The sequence below is a fragment of the Aureobasidium melanogenum genome (genome assembly GCF_000721775.1).
Source record: "Aureobasidium melanogenum CBS 110374 unplaced genomic scaffold scaffold_34, whole genome shotgun sequence".
NCBI classification, from domain to species: Eukaryota; Fungi; Ascomycota; class Dothideomycetes; order Dothideales; family Saccotheciaceae; genus Aureobasidium; species Aureobasidium melanogenum.
In genome coordinates this window covers 70,299-86,925 of record NW_024470086.1, presented here as the reverse complement: position 1 = coordinate 86,925, position 16,627 = coordinate 70,299, and the positions used below count along the sequence as shown (strand labels likewise).

Sequence of the window (16,627 nt, the reverse complement as noted above, 5' to 3'; positions counted from 1 at the left end):
TGTAATCCTCCAGTCAACTTCCTGATCAGGTCCATTGACCTTGTTGGTCATCTCACGATATGGTGGATAGGTTAAGTTCACGCCTTTCAACCCAGACAACAATGATATTTTCTCTTTCATCACGCCCACCGAGCCGCAGGCCCCCATCATGGCGTAAGCGAACATTTGAAAGCGCATCCTTCATAGTCTTTTCCGGGTCTTCGTATTACTCGAGCCAACAATATTCTCCCTCACGCAGGTCCTCGTGCTCTGGCTCTAGTTGTTCTGGGATAGACACTTTTCCTCATTTCTTGTTGTAACATTTGTGAGCTGCTGAGTTTGCAATGTCGCGGCCGTTGTGTATGCCTGGCTTTTTTTTGCTTGTATCCACTGTGCACGTCGCCAATCAGACTGAAGACAATGAAAGCATTCGTCGGAGTCGATATGGTTGGATTCGAGGAGGTTTGAGGTTCGTTGGTCGGAAATTCCTCTTCGGTCTTACGTTTCTTGTCAGATGGTATGTCGATGATTATTGTTTGACGAGGAAATTTGGGTCGAGATCCTGCGCTATGCGAAATAAAAAACCCCCCAACAAGGAAATGAGCAAGAGGTGAGGTTGTCGTGACTTGTATCAGATAGAGTACTTTGCACAAATCATTCATAATAGTTGTGCTTGATGTATAGAATGGTCGAAGCGTGTCTACAGCTGAGATGGTCTACCAAAATTTGATTGTCAAGATGCACAGACCTAATCATATCTCTGCAGTATCCACTGAGAGTGATACGTTCAATCGACTTTCAGCGGACGACCCTTGACTAGAAATAACTCTTTGATGTTCAACAATTAACATCTAGCAATCATCTCTATGTGGAGCGAAGAGTGAGCAAATTGCTTGGCGTTGCTTGCGCTGCGTCTCGCGCTTTCGGCACATCAACACCCCGAGCATATCAACGTCTTTCTCTCCACACAAATTAGCACACGCGTCGCAGCCATGAATGGTCGTCTCACGCTCTCTGACCCTTCTGTGAAAAAACTAGCAAAGGTCAGCTGTGTTCATGAGAGATACCATGATGCCTTGCCCAAGCTACAAGGTGAAGCTGACTGGCAGCAATGGAGTGATGCATTGCAACACGCTGCCTTGATGGCAGGCACTGACGCTGTCCTCAATGGTGAATCGAAGCATCCATCGCCACTAGACGAAACACAAAGTACCATCGCGGAATGGAATGACAACATCAGACGCACTGCGATCTGGCGCGCTCGCAACGAAAGCTTACTGAAGGCTATGCGCAGCGCCTCGGATATCGACTTTGGTGAATTTGAAGGCTTGAACGCACATCACACTTACCTCAACCTCAAGTCGAAATATCGCGTCTCCGACAGCCAACAGATATTCAAGCTGTTTAGTGAAGATCTTATGGTAGGATACGAACTGGATACCTCACCTAGAATGATTGCCGATCAGCTTCAAGATGCTTTCAATCGTTACAATCACTTGGTCGGTCACAATACGGAGCAGCGTCTTCCGGAAACCTTCTTGAAGATGGCATTCCTTGATGCCTTCGACCCTGAGTATAACGAGTGGCGCAATGCGTTGTTGAAGGATCGCAATGTTCTGGCGTTGGACGAAGGATCGGCTCTTACGTTCGAAGAGCTTGTTGACTTCGCCATTGCTGAGCACGATCGACAATCAAAAGAGCAAAAGAACAGCAACCCCTCCAAACCAACAGCGCCACAACGACCGTCGAAACGCGACATCTCGCAAGTCGGGGAAGACTCGCATTCTGCTTCGAGAATGTATTGCAGCGTACCTCATCACTCAACATCTAATATGTCACTCCACACAAATCAAGAATGCCTGTTACAGAACCCTCGCCTACGTCCGAAGAATTGGAGGCCAAACCGACGAGATAAGAAATATCTTGCAAAGCATCCTCAACTTGAAAACTACGCATCAGACAACGAATCGGACAGTAGTTTAGAAGATCTTGCCGAAGACGAAGATGAAGCTAACCAGGCGATGTCTGTTGGTGTACAAGATGCTACGCAAGACGCAGTGGCTGATCATGGACTGGCACTCAAAGCATTGGACAGCAGGCGTTGGTCGACGCTGGCGAAGATGCACTGGAATGAGTTGCAATCTCACATCGACAGCATGAAACGCACGCTCAGAAGCAACAACTCTAAGAAGTTTCCAAAGCACTTGGCACTGGATCGAGGAAATCTGTCTGGAACGTGGTTGCTGTATAAATACTCATATAACCCAGGCACCAATGGTCATCACCACATGCATATCTGGGAAGCGACAAGGCCTAGACAGCAAGGATATTTTGAAGGCGAGCTGACAATTGGACGGCAAGGACATTCCGTCACACTCGCCATTTGTAGATTTTCGCCGTCTACCCAGGTTACAGGCCGGGCTTTTCAAACCTGGTTCACAGACTCTGATGGTCAAAAGCGTAGGGGTTCGATGGCGCTTTGGGGATCTGGCAAGATGCGCATCTCGGCTCCTGTGCCTTTTCGTAGGTATGGTCAGGATGTTTTGGCGCAACGAAACTTTGCAGGAGTCTGGATTAATTCTCCTCAAAGTAGAGGAAGGAAAACCTGACTTTGATTGTCTAATCAAGCAGTTCAATGTGCCAGAGCAGACGTCTTCAAGTTTTATCACAATTTTAGTGTGCAAACGTCACGATCAAGACACAATATGCATGCATGCATGGTTCTTCAGCAACGGCACTATGTGCATCGAGCTTCCGACTTCGATGATTCCAAGCTACCAAGGTCAAGATGCTTGGATCACGTTCTTCGGAATCAAGCATGGGTAGCGAACGTGTGCGTGATGAGGATTGCCAAGGTAGGTAGAACAAGAAGAAGGTAGCATCGAATGCAGAGTATTCGCCAGTCATAAATTTGATTTGAGAAGGACTTGTGTCATCAGGCATCTCAGTGGGCACACAATTCGAGCTGAAGATGATGCGCCTTCCAATGCTGATCCAAGAGAAGTTTGTCAAGCTAAGATTTTGATACCCCTGAGAAGCTGTCTCCAGCATCAAAGATGGTCTGACCTCTAGCCCCTGTCGATGCACAATACTCATGTGAGCATCAAGGAGAGCTTGTGGTAGCAGGACTCTCAAAGGACAAAATCATCGAACGATTGATATCGTGCATTTGATGCTGGCTTAAAAGTAATCTACTGAGCTAGGTTGTCGAACTGTTATGCGACTCCCCTATCCATTCGCAGCTCTTCTCTCTCGATCTGCTGACTGGCTCGTCCTTTCCTCACTTCGCTCTTCCTCAACTCGCCCGGCTTCCCACATCAAGCAACCTCGACGATCTTTTCTTCAGACGTGCTTGTCCACTTCATATTCATCAGACCAGCTTTGATCTCGTCAACTCCACTAGCTTGGAAAGTGCCTTTGAACTCCACGCCATCTCCAGAGCTTGAAAGGTTGCTGAGATGACAGAAGTCAAGTTGGCATGACATGATGGTTTTGATGAGTTTTTTGTGCTTCCAAGAAGTGGTGGTATGGGCATCTCTGATGATCAAGCGTCTCAGAAAATGACATTGATTTCTCACAATATGCTGCAGGCTGTCACGGCTGCCAGATCCTGGGATCTTCCATTGAGAAACGTCGATCTCAACCAGTGCATTCTCACCAACCAATGCCCGAATCGGAACAAAATAGTCGTGCGATCCAGTGTAAGCGAGTGTGCGATCACTATGTGTTTGATACCAATGGTAGCCTGAGCTACAGGATAGTTTCTTGTCTCTGAATGCAGGAAGCGAACGATGAAAGGGCAGTGTTTCAATCCCCTTTCCATGTAACTGAGACACTGAAAAATAGATCCTTCATCTGACAGCGAACCAGTAGGGCACTGCACATCCACAGTGAAATTTTGAGGCATCTTCCATGCAAGGCAATCAGCGTAGCGCACTGCCATTGAACTTTGAATACGCTGTGATCGGTCATCGACCGATAACACGCCCAAATTCTTCTTTCTTATCCGCATGGCACTCGCTGTGCGGTTCAGATCTTCGTTCATTTGATATTCGATGTACTTGACCAGCGGTTTCTTGGTGGTTCCAATATAATTGTGAATTTTCTGCGAAAAAAGAGGATGTTGGGCAATCTTGGTGAGGCGTTCAAGACCTTCAAATGTTGCAGGATAGTAGACGTTGGTGAAGAAGGCATGGGCAAATTGATCTTCGGTCTCGTCGCGAAAGACTCTGGGTGTAGCGCGCAGAGCGGGAAGATCTTCGTCGCTGGTAAGCTGTGCGATGCGTTGAAGGACCTCGTTGGGAAGATGTAAAGGAAGCTTGGTGGGTGAGCATAGGGTGGCAGTGCTCGGAGCGTGTGACATGTTTGTTGTTGATGCAGTGTTTGATGATATTGATATGCATACTGTGTATGAATTCAAAGAATAGTGAAGTTGTTGTCGTAAAAATGATGTCGTGTGAGGAAATTTATAAGACTGTCGATTCTTTAGTCATGATCCGTATGGTGTCAGTGATTTGTGTTGCACTTTGAGTGAGAGTGAAGTCGACGAAACAAAGGCAGCTGTGGTTCACTTCACTGTATACTTCTAGGTTTGGCTAAACACAATGGAGGATAGACTGCCAATCAACAAGATTGCTAGCTTTGATGGTTTTTGAAATGGCTGTTCACAGAAACAGTCTCACAACACAAAGCCACCTCCTTCTTTGCAGAGCTGAAGTGTTGACCAAATACCAAAGTTCTCGGGTATAAGCACTCGCGATACTTGGACAGGATGATCGTGAGACAAGTTCTTATACTGAATTGTTCAAAAGCGATTCGATCTTATGAAGAAGGAGCAAATGATCCCACACCAACATCGATTCAAACCTCAAGGTTGTGCTCATCCAATACTTCGTCCATTTCTCTACGCCGAGGTGAAGAGGTAACAGAAGCTACAGACTCAATCTGAAATTTGCACTTTCCTCGCTCGATTTGGCAGCTCCTGCCATGCAACTGTGCTAGCCCTGTGAACTTCTATCACTCTCGCTTGCAAGCCCGCACTCATCTTCTTTCATCATCACTCAAACTTTCTCATCCGTTCACATCATCGTCAACATCGCCAGCGCGCTTGATGCTACCAACAGACCGCCTCACCATCATCCTGCACACACACTGCCCTCGCTCTAATCACGACTCTGCCGTCTACAGCTGCATCGTTCGCTATGGCCAAAGAGAAAACCAAGATCAAACATCACAGCAAGGCCAAGCATAGATTCAAGGTTCGATCTGCTTTAAGTAAGCCTCCGTTGCCTAACTTCACATCGGTGCATCTTTCTGACTTTGTCCTCAGCCTGTTGGACACCACTGTACTACGCACCCAGTCCTCGGTTTAATAATCACACGATACGGAGATGGGCTACGAAACGTGCTGCCGAGAAGATCAAAGCCACCCAACCACAGCCAAAGACTGTCTCGCTTCTCGACCTCCCTCTCGAACTCCTGTGGATGTTCTTTGATCACGTCACTTGTAGAGAACGTCGCAAACGGCGCCGCTACACAATTCAGGTTGTACCTGAAGGCGCCTCAATTGACAATATGGCCATCTCTCAACACCCCTTGTTAATGGTCTGCTCATCCCTTCGCTCAAGGCTAATCTCCTACTTCTATTCAATCTCTTCTTTCCATGTGGAGGTTCACATGAGCTCGACAATCAGAAACAATCAAGGTATCCTCTACCTACAAGAGCTGCAGGAAAATGTCCTGCACGAACGCAAACTGAGCTCTGTAAAATTGACCATCAATATTTACGAGCTGTCGAGAAAATTCTTCGATTATTCCGTTCTCGTACAAATGGGCACAATATTGTTCGAGGACTACCGCACCAAGAGGCTTGTGTCCAGATACAACGGCGAGCTCATGAAGTTGCGTTGGCGGCTGAAGTGCAACGACCCAGAGTTCGAATGCCCATGTCCGAGATATGTTGTCGAGCAAGATCTGAAAAGATTACTGGACAAGATCCATAAATGGGCCGCAAAAGCAGCAATCCACACATCGAAGAGTTCACAGGCCTTCAGCTCTAAGCTGGAGAGATGGCTTAAGACTCAAGAAGGCGTCGTCGATAAAACATATTACATCAGAAGGACACTCGATGAATGTCTGAAGGCAACGAGTGTCCGGGATAGACGGTTGTCCCTTGATTCCTGCTATGGAAATGTCTGTCTCTGTGGCTGATCGAAACCAGACTGTATAAACAGCTGGCATCAAATCAAATCGAAGCCGCCTCAAGGAGCTGCAAAGGCATTCGTCCGCCATTGTCCGTCAAGATGATTCGAAGCATGGTCGGAGGATGTGCTGTTATCGCGCTAAGCTCATTGTTTGCTTGTGCATAGCTTTCGCCCACAATGCTATTACAATTGTTTCTTATCACGAATGAGAAATTCAGGAACACTAAACACTTGATGTAAAAGGACTTAAATTTGCCAATACAAAACTAAACGAATGTGCTGATATGACGCCATCCTGAAGCACTCTTTGGTTCTTCAAAAGTCAAAGAAGCATTGAAAGATCGATGCAGCATGCTCCAAATCGTTTTCTGAGTAGCCTGGTATGGAGAGAGGCAAGATGGGGTCTGAGAAGTCAACTAAAGAACATAAGTCGTAGCTTGAAGGTTGTCGTGGATATTGTCATCATGAAGAAAGCAAAAGAGATGCTATTTCGGTCAAGTCGAAGATCATCATCATCTGCTGCCGTTGATCAGTGAGTCCTCGGCTGCCTTCTTGGTAAACATGTCAAGCAGGTCATCTTCAGTGGTTTGTTCGTCCCCGTCGTGCTCCCCCTTGGTTCTTTTGAGAATCTGGTGCAGTCCCTTGTTCACGTCTCCGCTCGTGTTGATGCGAGCTTTCTTGGAAGTGGTCTTTGTAGGCTTGAGTGTTTCGTCGATTTCGTCGTTGATGATGCAGTCGTGCTTGCGTTTTTTATTCATAGTCGAGGAGTCAGGGATAGCTTGAACACTTCCGGGCTGCTCGTCAATCTCATCATCTGTGACCCCCTCGACAGACTCCTCAGCTTCCTCGTCTTCATCTTCTCCAGCCTCCTTTGCTCTGATCTTCTCTCTGACGTTCATCAAGACTTTTCCGAGAAGATTCTGACCCCATATCTCACGAGAGACTTTCTTTGCAGCTGCCGCAGTATGACCAATACCCCAGATCTTGTCCTGAGGAGCAGCTTCAACAAGCAATCTATCCCCAGTCTCCAGCAACACCTTCTTGAAGTCTTCATCCTGTTCAAACTTGAGCAAGTTGCCCCTTTCCACAATCCCAAACTTGACAGCGTCCCAGATCGCATCGCTGAAGCCCTTGATTTTGCGGCCTAGGGCCTTTTGGGCTTTTGAAGCTGTTGTGGCGAGGATTTGAGCGGCGATGTCAGGACTGTTGAAGGTTTGGGCTTTGTTGTACATCATGTACTGTTCGGCGCACTTGAACTCGATGTCAGGGTATTTTGGGTCTGTGAAGGTGCATTCGTAGAATTGGGAGAAGATGCCGTGGGGTTTTTCTTTGGTTCTGTAGAAGTAGATTGGCTCTGAAGAATCTCTGGCGATTTGCTTTTGTTTGAGAGGCATGGTTGAAATGGTGTCTGATGGATTGAAGTGTGGTTGGGTATGTCGAGACTCGAGGATAAAAAGGTAAGGTATTGATTGAGAAGAGTGGAGGTTTATATAGTTGTGAAGGTTGAACGTATGTGAAAGATGGTAGGATAGTGTGGGATCGGAGCGTATGTCTTATAGTTCAATGAGGGAAAGAGCGAGTGATGGTAAACAACCATTCAACTGTTCTGTGGAGAACAGTGATTGAGAAGGAACGTCTTGAGCTGAGTTGCAGTCTACGGATGAAAGGAAGGAGTGGCTGAAAGCCATTTGTATACATACCACTTTGTAGAATAGCGTGATCACCGAAGGAAGACACCACTTCAAACAGCTCACATATATTCACTTGTCGTAGCAAGACAGGTGTCGATCTGATTCTTACAGTGCTTACTATGCGTCGCTACAAGAGAGGTTGGATGTTGGCTCACAGCACAATCTGCCTCGCTCACACCATCATACGAAGCTGAGGGTACAAGATAGACAAAAGTTATCACACGCGCTTCATACTTATAACGTAGACATGGATGTATGAGAGTTTATAAATGTTGTCATGGTCGGTACAGGTTTGGGTTATCAGAGAAGCCTCAACTCCGTGCAATGGTATTGTGGCCCGTGCGTCGGTCTCGTCGATGTAGCTCGAGATTCATTCATCATTTTCGCGCTCCATTAGAACATACATCAACCTTTTCGTAGCGCGCATCACTGGACTATACGCCAGATCCATCGCTGGACCTCATCCGTTTACCTGGTCCGTCTCGTTCTTGAAAAGCGACAGACTTAGCGCTACGCGCGCATCTTCACAGCCAACCTACATCAAATCATGGATTACCAAGTACGTCGCTATCCTCCTCCACATCTCTAGTCCTCCACTAACTCCCTCCAAGAACCGAGCAGGCTCCAAATTCGGCGGTGGTGGTGTAGCCTCCGCCAGCGCAACAAACGCCGACCGTCGCGAACGCCTCCGCAAACTCGCCCTGGAAACAATCGACCTAGACAAAGACCCCTACATCTTCAAGAACCACGTCGGCAGTTTCGAATGTCGCCTCTGTTTGACAGTCCACCAAAACGACGGTTCCTATCTCGCACACACTCAGGGACGCAAGCATCAGACCAATTTGGCTAGACGTGCTGCCAGAGAAGCACAATTGGGCAAAGACAGAGATCAGAATCTGTCGGGCTTGTCGCAGGTTCAGGTCAAGAGAAATGTTGTCAAGATTGGAAGACCGGGTTACAAGATTACAAAGACTAGGGATCCGTTGACGAGGCAGTTGGGTCTGTTGTTCCAGTTGCAGTATCCTGAGATCTCGCAGGATGTCCAACCTAGAGTCAGATTCATGTCTGCTTTTGAGCAAAAAGTTGAGGAGCCTGACAAGCAGTTCCAGTACTTGCTGGTCGCTGCTGAGCCCTACGAGACATGTGCCTTCAAGCTTCAGGCTCGCGAGATCGATCGCTCCGAGGGCAAGTACTGGACTTGGTTTGACGAAGACAACAAGGAGTTTTGGGTTCAAGTCACCTTCAAGACCGAGAGAGAGGAGAGATACAGCGGCGTGCCTGGTCTGGCCCCCAGACGCTGAGTCTTTGGTATTACGGTTACACATTGATTTGTTCACATAGCGACGGAGTTTGGCGTCAAAAATGGAATCAGGAGGAAGAGATCATGCGTAAGAGGGGTATTACGACTGGCTGAGCTGAAGACATGTATCATGAGAAAGCAGAAAAAAGGAACAAGAAATGAAAAAAATAAAAGAAACACGCCCTAAGCAATAATGACATCGTGTTGTCCACCTTCTTAAACTTCTTGGCAATCAATTCTTCCGTGTCGGCGATGTAGAGGCTCGAGGTGTCGGGTCAGGATCGGGGTCACTTGTGTAATGTGGTCGCGGCGTCCTGTCAGTGTCAACGGCATTGACACCTTGCGGCAAGAACAACTCTGGCGGCGTCAACGTAGCTCCCTCCTCTTCAATCGCCGCTTCCTCGTTGCCTGTAAGTGACGCCGTAGCTTTGAGGTTCTGCGTTGCCAAAACTTCCTCATTTGACACGACACTGCCCTGACTGTTTGTGCGCAACATCTCTGTTCCTAGCTTCGATGCCCCTCGTGTCTTAGACTTGGGTGATCGTGCTCGAATCTGAGCATTGCCTAGCTCTTCATCTTCATCGTCTCCAGATTCTGCACATTCATGTCTGCCCTTTTCAAGAGACTTCTTCCGAGCTTCTATCGATTCTGATGATCGTTTCTTGCGAGGTGATACTTCACGATGGCTCTCCAATTTTCCTGGTGCAGAGATCTGTTCCGCCAGCGCTGGCATCTTAGACTCTGGCGGAGGTTTCGTCCTTGCATGTACCACTTCCTCTGGACTTATACCCAGTCCGCCAAATTGGCGCTCGAGTTCAGACTCTTGCCAATCATTTGTGTGTCTACTGATGATGACAGGGATCGAGTCATACGGGCTGCCTGTCTCGGGTATCGAACTCGATCCTATCGAATCTTCTCTGCTCGACCCACGGAAACTATTGGTGAGCATTCCAAACCCAGATATCGAACTCGTTGTTGGACTCTCCTCTGTCAGAGGCGATTCTCGACGCAGACTGGAGGATGGCATCATAGGTAACTGTGCCGGTGTCCATCCTGGTGGAGGTGGCTTCCATTGGCAGAGTCGGCTCATGACCTCGGTCAATTTGGCTGTGTCCGGAGGTTTCTCGATCAACGCATCAAAGTAATGCGGTGCTTGTAAATCTTTGAGATAGCCGGTAACAGCTACGATTGGAGTGTGCGAGTTCGCATTTTTGGTGTCTCGAATCATGCGTGCAACGTCTGCTCCATTGATCTGAGGCAACTTGAACTCCATCATGATGATGTCGAACTTGACTTCACTCATAGCATAACGCATTGCTTCGGAACCATCTTGTACAGATATCGTGCGACAGCGGAGCTTCTCAAGTAGTCTCTCCATGACAAGACGTGATACAGGATGGTCCTCACAAATCAAAACGTCCAGGGGACGGAATGCAGGTCCATCGGCTAATGTAATTTGAGAGAGTCTGCGGGTGCTCTGCCTGCGGCGTTGAACTCGCAATAAAGCCTTTGCTCGTTGGTCTTCATTATCCGAAGATGAGGGTGAGGCGTCAAATGCCATGCTTCTTCGCTTGTATTGAGAGATTGGTCCTGGTGGCATGTCATCGTCTTGAGAGCCGATTGTGTGTGATCGTTGTCGTGGTGATGACACACTACCTCTTCTCCCATTCGGTAGTGAAGACTTCTCTGGCATGTAGCTTTGTTGTCCATGCAAACTCTTGGGAATCTTGATTGGTGACGAAGCTGCAGAGAGAGATTTGAATCCAGCCGGTAGGTTTGGAGCATCCAGCAAATTGCTATTGCCATGCAAGCTGTTGATTTGCTGAGCCAAAGATGAAGAGGTCGATGTTTTTCTACGTTCGTGATGACCTCCTGCACTGAAGGACACCAACAAAGGAGATGATGGCTGAGAGCTTCTGCTTGGAGACGAATTTGACTTGCTCAGAAGTGAGGGTGAAGCGGGTCTGTTGTTGCCCTTGTTCGATGATAGTGTACGTTTCAAAGGCGCGGGTCCGACTGGACTTGACTCGACAGATGGAGAAGGCGAAACGACTACTGGCGATGGAGACATGAGACCTTGAGCAACCTTGCTCTGAGCTTGCATTGCTTCAGCACGGAGCTTCTGAATGACATCCTTGTTTGCCTTCTCCAGAACAGGGAGGTTTTTGAACTGGAAGTTTCCAAAGTCATCCGCTGCAACGGGCTCGCTCAGTCTTCGGCTGCGACCGTCTCTAACGTGTGGAGGTATATGCAACGGCATCAATCCTCGTTTGATCGAATTGACCTGGTTTCTAACCCTGGACAAGGCGTCATGCGGTCGTTCTGGATAGTCAGCACCAGGCGTGTTGGCTGGCGATGATACTTGGTCCTCAAACTCCGCTCTGAAGTTTTGCAATGTAGCACCTCTGGAGTCAAAATATTCTGTATCCTCAGGATTTGCCGGTGCAGGGATGAAAGATGCTTCCTCTTCTCGAAGTGTGTCCCACTCGACCTCAGCAAACCATGGATGGGCCTTGATCTCATCTCCACCGTTTGCAAACTTCTCATCAATGTTGGAGCCGAGTCTCTTCTTGGGGTCCGAGCACATGAGTCTGTTCATGAGATCCTTGGCTTCTTCCGTTACCGCGCATTCCTCATCCTCAGGCCAGTCAATTTTACGATCGAGGATGTTCTGGAATACCTGCTCTGGAGTGTCTGCGTGGAAAGGTGGGTAGCCATACAAGCACTCAAAGAGGATGCAACCTAGTGACCACCAATCACTCATCTCGTCTTGGCCACTTCCATTGATTGTTTCTGGAGCGAGGTAGTCTGGTGTACCAACAAATCTCCGCGAACTGTCGTCGGGATCAAACAGAGCCATGGGCGGCGGCAGCATGCCAGACTGACCAGGAGGCGTGCCCAGGCCACTCATGTGACTCAGAACAGGTTGCAGAGCGTATGGCTCTGGCGATTCACCTTCACTAGCCGTCTCTTCCTCAATAGGCGTTCGTCTTTGGTAACTGGAAGACTCATCTGCGATCGAGAAGCGACGGAACATGTTTGCCAAAGCATCGCTTTCGCCACTGTCGCTACGCTGACCAGATGTTCGCCGCGATGGTTCACGAGAGTCTCCTTTGGTCAGACTGAAGTAGGATGGCTGGCCAAGCTCTCCGGCCAGAGCGGGTGTCAATCCTGGAGTAGGAGCTGGTGACTGACTACCAATGAAGTCGAAGGAGGTAGAACGTGATGATTCGACAGACGGTGCTCGTTTGCCCATTTTGAGCAAGTCTGGTGCATCGCCAACCTTGTTGTTTTGCATTCTCTTCTGACGCCCGATAAGTCCCATTCGTGAAAGACCAAAATCTGTGAGCTTGAGATGACCTTTCTGATCGATGAGAAGATTGTCTGGCTTCAAATCGCGATGGACAATCTGCCTGTCATGTAAATGCTGTACTCCCAGAACAACTTCAGCCAAATATTTCTTTGCCCAGTCTTCTGGCAAACCACCCAGAGTCTTCACCAATGAAGCGCAGTCACCTCCGTTCAAGTATTCCATGACGAGATACAGATAGTCTTTGCTGGCAAAGGTCCAGTAGAGTTTCGCGACAAAGTCACTCTCGCCTTGCCACATCATGATCGCTCTTTCAGCCTTGACATTGGTGACTTGGTTTTTGGCAACCATGTCAGCCTTCTTGAGCACTTTGATGGCGTAATAATCTCCAGTGACTTTCTTTTTCGCAAGATAAACGCTACCGAAGGCACCTTTGCTGATAGGCTTGATGATCTCAAAGTCTTTGATAGAAGTTTGTACCGCGCGCGGCTGCGGGTTGCTACTAACAGCACTCAGCCTTGGTGAAGATGGTGGACGATATGACTCAGAATATTGTGTCGCAGAAGATTGACGTCGGTGGTGGTGGTGATGCAGTGTCTGAGCCCGCAGAATAGGAGAATGGAAATGGTGATCATGAGAGAGTATGGGAGACGTGAGCGGCGAAGGAATTGGGGCTTCTCCACCGCTTGGAACTCGTGGTTTAGCTACTCGCAGAGGCGAGGAAGGTGCGATGCTTCGAGTGGGAGATTGCTGTCTGCTGTTGTTCGCCAGACTGGGAAGCACAAGACTCCTTCGTTTGTGCTCACGGGTACTGGTGACCCGGCTCAGGCTCAGTTCAGGAGCTGGGGAGTCGGTCCGCACAGGCATCGAAGCCAAGGAGGAACGAACGCTGCTATCACTCTCTGCACCGGCATCGCTCTCAGGTGCTAACATCGCTGCTCTCTTTTGGTGGATCAGAGTACTGAGAGCACTTCCGTATGATCGTGGTGTTCGAGCACCGTGGGGACTGTTTGAACGCGAAGAATCACCTGTTGACGAGGCTCTTCGATACGTCGATGCTTCTGGAATATTACGCAGCGCCATAGTCATGGCTGATGGCGCGAGAGGTGATCCATATGGATTGATAGAGAAGTCCTCCTGCATACCTTCAGGCAGGCGTGGAGGCGGTCCATCAATGTCAGACATGGCATCTCCGATCTGACTGAACTTGTCTTGATCTTCGTTCTCATCATCCTCCTCATTGTCTACGTCAATAGAAGAGGATGATTCGCTAGAGTCGCTAAGTTCGCCGTTGGCTATTCGTGCAGCCTTGGCCACAGCCTCATCAATACACTCCTGTACAAGGATATGAAATTCGATGCGGAGGCGCTCAGAATACTCCAAAATACGTCGGTGGCGGAAGATGGCTTCAACTTTGGCTTTGCAGAAGCCTGAAGTGTCCTCAGCAAGAAGCGCGAGACCAATTTCGTTGTCGACGGTACTCGTGTTTGGGGGTTGCCATTGCAATACTTGTGATATTCTACCTTCGGACTGTGGAGACTGAGTTCTTATCTCGCCATCCTGAGAGCTGTCTTTTACAGCTGGCGGGCTGATTTCCAGAGCAGTGTCACAAAGGTCGAGAATAAGCTCAACGACACGAGCCAGAGGACGTCTGACAGCAAAAGAGCGGGCTCTTTGATGGTTCAATCCGGATCGAGAAGAACTTCGTGGTTTTAGTTGAGGACCCGCAGGTGATGCACGACCAGATGATGGACCTGATGAAGGCTGAGAAGCGGGGCCAATTGGATGTCCTTTGTAATCACACAGTGGAGTAGGCAATGAAGAGCCCGAATCAGAAGGTCCAGGGCGAGAATGGCGAGTTTGAGCTTCCAAAGCATCTAGAACCTTGACGATGGCAGCACGATGTTCAGTCAAGTTTTCTTGAGCGATCTGAACATCCATCTCGGCCTTATGTTCCTGCATGCATAATTCGGTATGCTTTTCGAACCACCACGGCGTGATCTGGCGCTCGCAAATACGGCATAGCACTGGAGGTGGGGGCGGATGATCAGCTGGGTCGTCACTGCCGATCTCGGCCAAATGGGTCAAGTATTGCGCTAACACATGAGCACCAATTCCTAAGGACTCTGCAAGGACGTCTGGGAGGTCGATGGTTATCTCGCGATGGACTGCGGGCTTAATCATCCACATTGTCTGAAAATGCGTCAGTAATGCTCATATTTGTAGCTGCAGATGCTCGTACATGACTCTCCTCCCCAGTAGCCCTTTCGTACACCATGATACCTTGAGCCTCGAGATTGACAAGATGTTGGTGACTGTCTTGAACCTCCTGATGAGTATTGAAAGCCACTGATTCAGCATGTGGGCTCTCGATGGTGACCTCAGGACTAGCACCGACAGGTAGTTGGTATGCAATTGCAAAGCGAATGATGCGGCTCTTCGTGTCGTCATTCTTCATAAGAGCAATGGCATCTGTGAAAATGTTCTTGTGGTCGACAATGATATCAGACATGGTCTTTCCGACTATCGACTCTGGGTCGGTTCCACTGAGATCCTTCCAAGAGGGACTGGCCCAGCGAATAGTTCCGTCCAGGTTGAGATCCATGATTGCGTTGAGCGACTGTTCTGCAGCTCTTTTGAGATCTTCGCGCTCTTCTCTGATGTCCATGCTAACCGTCCTTTCCATGGTTCCTCTGTACGCAGTGTCCTTTGTTCCGACAGCCTCCTCTTTCAAAGCGACAACAGCTGGCGGAGCCAGCATTGTCGGGTTTGGCGAGTCGGCCATTGTGATGGTTGTATATTTGTAGCGATGTGAATCGTTGCAGAGCACCTGCCCGCCAGGGCAGCCCAGTTGAGGCTTCACTAGATGTGCGATTCGACCATGACCATCGTGACCAGGATCAAGATGGAGGCTCCGTCGCTTGTTGGCAGGTCTCTCGCCAGCTGAGAGTCGCTATCGGGTGTTTGCAAAGTGGTTCGTTTTTTCGCGGCTGCGACAAGGGCGAGGACGAGCGGTGGGTGGAGCTAGTTCGGTCGTGACGTTGGCGTCGGAGAGGGGTCCTTGGCTCAAGATGGCTCGACCGACAATTGCGTGAGCGGTCAGACGTAGCAATTGGCAAGGCGGTGAATTGGCAAGGCGCACAGTTGAAATTGTTTTGAAGGCAGTTGCGACTTGGGAAAGGCAATGTTCTGAACAACGAGGTCCAGTGATAGGTAATGACTGCCCCGCCTCCTCCCGTCCACTAGCGCCTTTTTCGGATGCTTAGCCTTTGTTTTATTCGGTCATTCTTGTCCCTATCTCGCGACTCGTGACTTCCTCGCGCATGTCAGAGCAACTAATCGTCTATTATTGCATGTATCTTTGTAGCTGCGACAAGTCGAGCCTTCCGTTGCCTCTATTCCCACTTGTTTATCACGTTTGAGATTGATAACATCTCAGCGACACGCTGAAACTTGCGTTTCTCCTACTCTACCTCTTGCTATGCGTGTCAATCAGCTTACGAAGGCCCCTATCAAGGGTCTGCCGTGTACCGAACAGAGGCATGTGAATGTGTCGTATCTCTGGGCCTGTCGTTTGAAACCCCATTGAACGACGTGCTTCGCAACGAAAATTGCAACACTTTGCGTATCGCTGCAAAATTGGTAACTCACATCCGCACTTTGCAGCAAGCTGGATGCATGATTATGCAGCAACACCTTCGGTTGCCCCGTCCAACTCGCCGAGGCGCGAGGCGGAGTCGGATATTAAGTAGCTCCGCGCCATATCTCTACAATAAAAGTATCGTATCGCCGGATGGTGCGGCAGCGAGTGTGCTACATGGGTAGACCATTGAGCTACCTGGTAGCTTCGACTTCGAGAATTCTTGGCCAAGAGTTTATGCCGACGGTACGACCCTGGCTCAGGCACGAAATCACCATTGGTATCCGTCTTCCTGTTAAACGCAGCAATTGAATACTGGAATTAAACTCTTCAGTGCCTCACAGATTATACTGGTGCTCTTTCTGACCTTGTGCTTTCAAAATCGCGCTGCCGAACAATTGTTTCATGATTACTTAAAACATGCACCGGCTACCATGTGGTATCGCTACATCTTATCGTCCAGATGGGTACAAAAACCAAAGGTTGACAATTTCGATTATTCGG

General features: G+C 48.8%; 6 protein-coding genes across 6 annotated transcripts; 3 read left to right on the top strand and 3 right to left on the bottom strand.

Moving 5' to 3' along the window:
* Positions 1 to 971: 971 nt before the first annotated feature.
* Positions 972 to 2,588, top strand: M437DRAFT_70108 (uncharacterized protein; the record flags this gene model as incomplete). The annotated part of the gene is made up of 1 exon (XM_041025402.1): positions 972 to 2,588. One exon carries the CDS (start codon positions 972 to 974, stop codon positions 2,586 to 2,588), a length of 1,617 nt encoding a protein of 538 aa, XP_040875299.1.
* A 1,511-nt stretch (positions 2,589 to 4,099) lies between these two features.
* M437DRAFT_59637 (uncharacterized protein) lies at positions 4,100 to 4,342 on the bottom strand (the record flags this gene model as incomplete). Its single annotated transcript, XM_041023609.1, has 1 exon — positions 4,100 to 4,342. A coding segment is annotated over one exon (243 nt), but the record flags the coding sequence as incomplete, so codon positions are not given.
* Positions 4,343 to 5,180: 838 nt separating this feature from the next.
* Positions 5,181 to 6,189, top strand: M437DRAFT_70106 (uncharacterized protein; the record flags this gene model as incomplete). The annotated part of the gene is made up of 2 exons (XM_041025401.1): positions 5,181 to 5,253; positions 5,309 to 6,189. The coding sequence occupies 2 exons, from the start codon at positions 5,181 to 5,183 to the stop codon at positions 6,187 to 6,189; spliced, it is 954 nt and encodes a 317-aa protein (XP_040875297.1).
* An 856-nt stretch (positions 6,190 to 7,045) lies between these two features.
* Positions 7,046 to 7,573, bottom strand: M437DRAFT_34805 (DUF1768-domain-containing protein; the record flags this gene model as incomplete). The annotated part of the gene is made up of 1 exon (XM_041019288.1): positions 7,046 to 7,573. A coding segment is annotated over one exon (528 nt), but the record flags the coding sequence as incomplete, so codon positions are not given.
* An 847-nt stretch (positions 7,574 to 8,420) lies between these two features.
* M437DRAFT_79136 (putative splicing factor 3a subunit 2) lies at positions 8,421 to 9,174 on the top strand (the record flags this gene model as incomplete). Its single annotated transcript, XM_041027114.1, has 2 exons — positions 8,421 to 8,432; positions 8,485 to 9,174. 2 exons carry the CDS (start codon positions 8,421 to 8,423, stop codon positions 9,172 to 9,174), a joined length of 702 nt encoding a protein of 233 aa, XP_040875295.1.
* A 231-nt stretch (positions 9,175 to 9,405) lies between these two features.
* M437DRAFT_59842 (uncharacterized protein) lies at positions 9,406 to 15,268 on the bottom strand (the record flags this gene model as incomplete). The annotated part of the gene is made up of 2 exons (XM_041023648.1): positions 9,406 to 14,676; positions 14,726 to 15,268. 2 exons carry the CDS (start codon positions 15,266 to 15,268, stop codon positions 9,406 to 9,408), a joined length of 5,814 nt encoding a protein of 1,937 aa, XP_040875294.1.
* Between the last annotated feature and the right edge of the window lie 1,359 nt (positions 15,269 to 16,627).